The following is a 1,259-nucleotide window of genomic DNA, read 5'->3' as shown; positions in this document are numbered from 1 at the left end:
TATTTAATCCTAAAACTTTGGGAAACTCTTCAAACTTGACTTGTAGTACTGGGCACGAGATTTGTTATGGTACAAAACGTAGCTCTGGCAGCCGCAAGACTCGTTCAGGAGTGACGTAAATCATCCTGAGCCGCCTAATCCTGGTGTTCGGATGCTAGTAGAAACGCACGGGCAAACCCTGCTCTGTCCAATGATACACACAGGCAAGCGTTTGCGCTGAGGGTTTTATTTATAAACGAATCCATGTTTTGTTCTTGAATACTTGACGTACTTTTATGAGGCAAAAATTGGAGTTAGCAACTTGATTTTGAGTGCAAACTCCCGCGCAGACTCCGACACACAAAGGCCCGCGATGTAAACAAAGCCTTTTTCTCGGCTTCCGTGCGATTTTGGTGAATTTCCTCTTGTAGACATTGCAGTCATATCAAGTAATTATATTCAGTAGTTTGGGAAAGTAACTAGGAAGCTTTGTGTCAGTAGAATAAAGCCTATTTTGTCGGCATCCCATTCTCTTATTGATCGTAGCGGGGTGGCAAGGTTGGCTTGGCCCGTCAGGTTATGGTTTTATGCGAGTGAGACGGCGGCGGTGATTGGCGGTCGGAGCGTTTTCTCTCTGTTAATGGCATACTCACTCCGAAAAGGTGCTGTTTTGTGGTATTCATTCGAGTCCACGCGTTATTTCTTGTCGTTGAGCAAACAGCCATAAAAATCTGAATAATCGTGTGTGGTAGTCGTGTGCAGGGAAGTGGTGGACATGCGTTAGTGGCAGTGACTCTGGTGTGGTGCTGGTCGGTGCGCGCGGCAGCAGGAGCCTCGAGCCTCGCCACCGTCAGTCGCTGCTGGCCTCTTGGCTGTGACGGTGGTGTGTGGCGCGCTCCTCTCACTCCTCCTCCACTCGCGCTGGACTGACCCTGGTGCTGCTTGTGGCGCCCAGCCGTAGTAAACGGGCCGCTACGGCTGTACCTGCTGCTGCCGAGTGTTTGTGTTTGTGTGGTGGTGTGAAGTGATTGTGGCGGCCAGTATGGATGACCAACAGCGGGGCATGATGCACCCCACGTCGCAGGCGGGCATGCTCATGCCCCAGCATTACGGTATGGGCGGTTCGGTGGACCAAGGTCAGGGTACTACCACGCCGGACAGTGAAGGCCGCAAACAGGACATTAACACCATCCTGGAGCAGATTATGAACATCACGGACCAGTCGCTGGACGAGGCGCAGGCCAGGTGGGCACCTCACGCGTGTTATTTTGGGCGGCGGT

At 52.0% G+C, this 1,259-nt stretch overlaps 1 protein-coding gene across 17 annotated transcripts in view; it reads left to right on the top strand.

Moving 5' to 3' along the window:
* The first annotated feature begins 566 nt into the window (after positions 1 to 566).
* Positions 567 to 1,259, top strand: part of LOC125036325 (homeobox protein extradenticle-like) — a 443,676-nt gene continuing 442,983 nt past the window's right edge. For 9 of the 17 annotated variants that reach the window (XM_047628855.1, XM_047628847.1, XM_047628864.1 and 6 more), the window contains exon 1: positions 570 to 1,224. In XM_047628855.1, the coding sequence (XP_047484811.1) occupies positions 1,022 to 1,224 (203 nt within the window). In that variant the 5' untranslated portion in view covers positions 570 to 1,021. Of the gene's footprint in view, positions 1,225 to 1,259 lie in introns of all 17 variants that reach the window. The other 8 variants (XM_047628866.1, XM_047628857.1, XM_047628860.1 and 5 more) reach the window with 5 other exon arrangements.

The sequence above is a fragment of the Penaeus chinensis genome, chromosome 21, assembly GCF_019202785.1.
Source record: "Penaeus chinensis breed Huanghai No. 1 chromosome 21, ASM1920278v2, whole genome shotgun sequence".
Lineage (NCBI taxonomy): Eukaryota > Metazoa > Arthropoda > Malacostraca > Decapoda > Penaeidae > Penaeus > Penaeus chinensis.
Note: the sequence above shows the minus strand (reverse complement) of the source record. Positions and strands in the feature narration are given on the sequence as shown.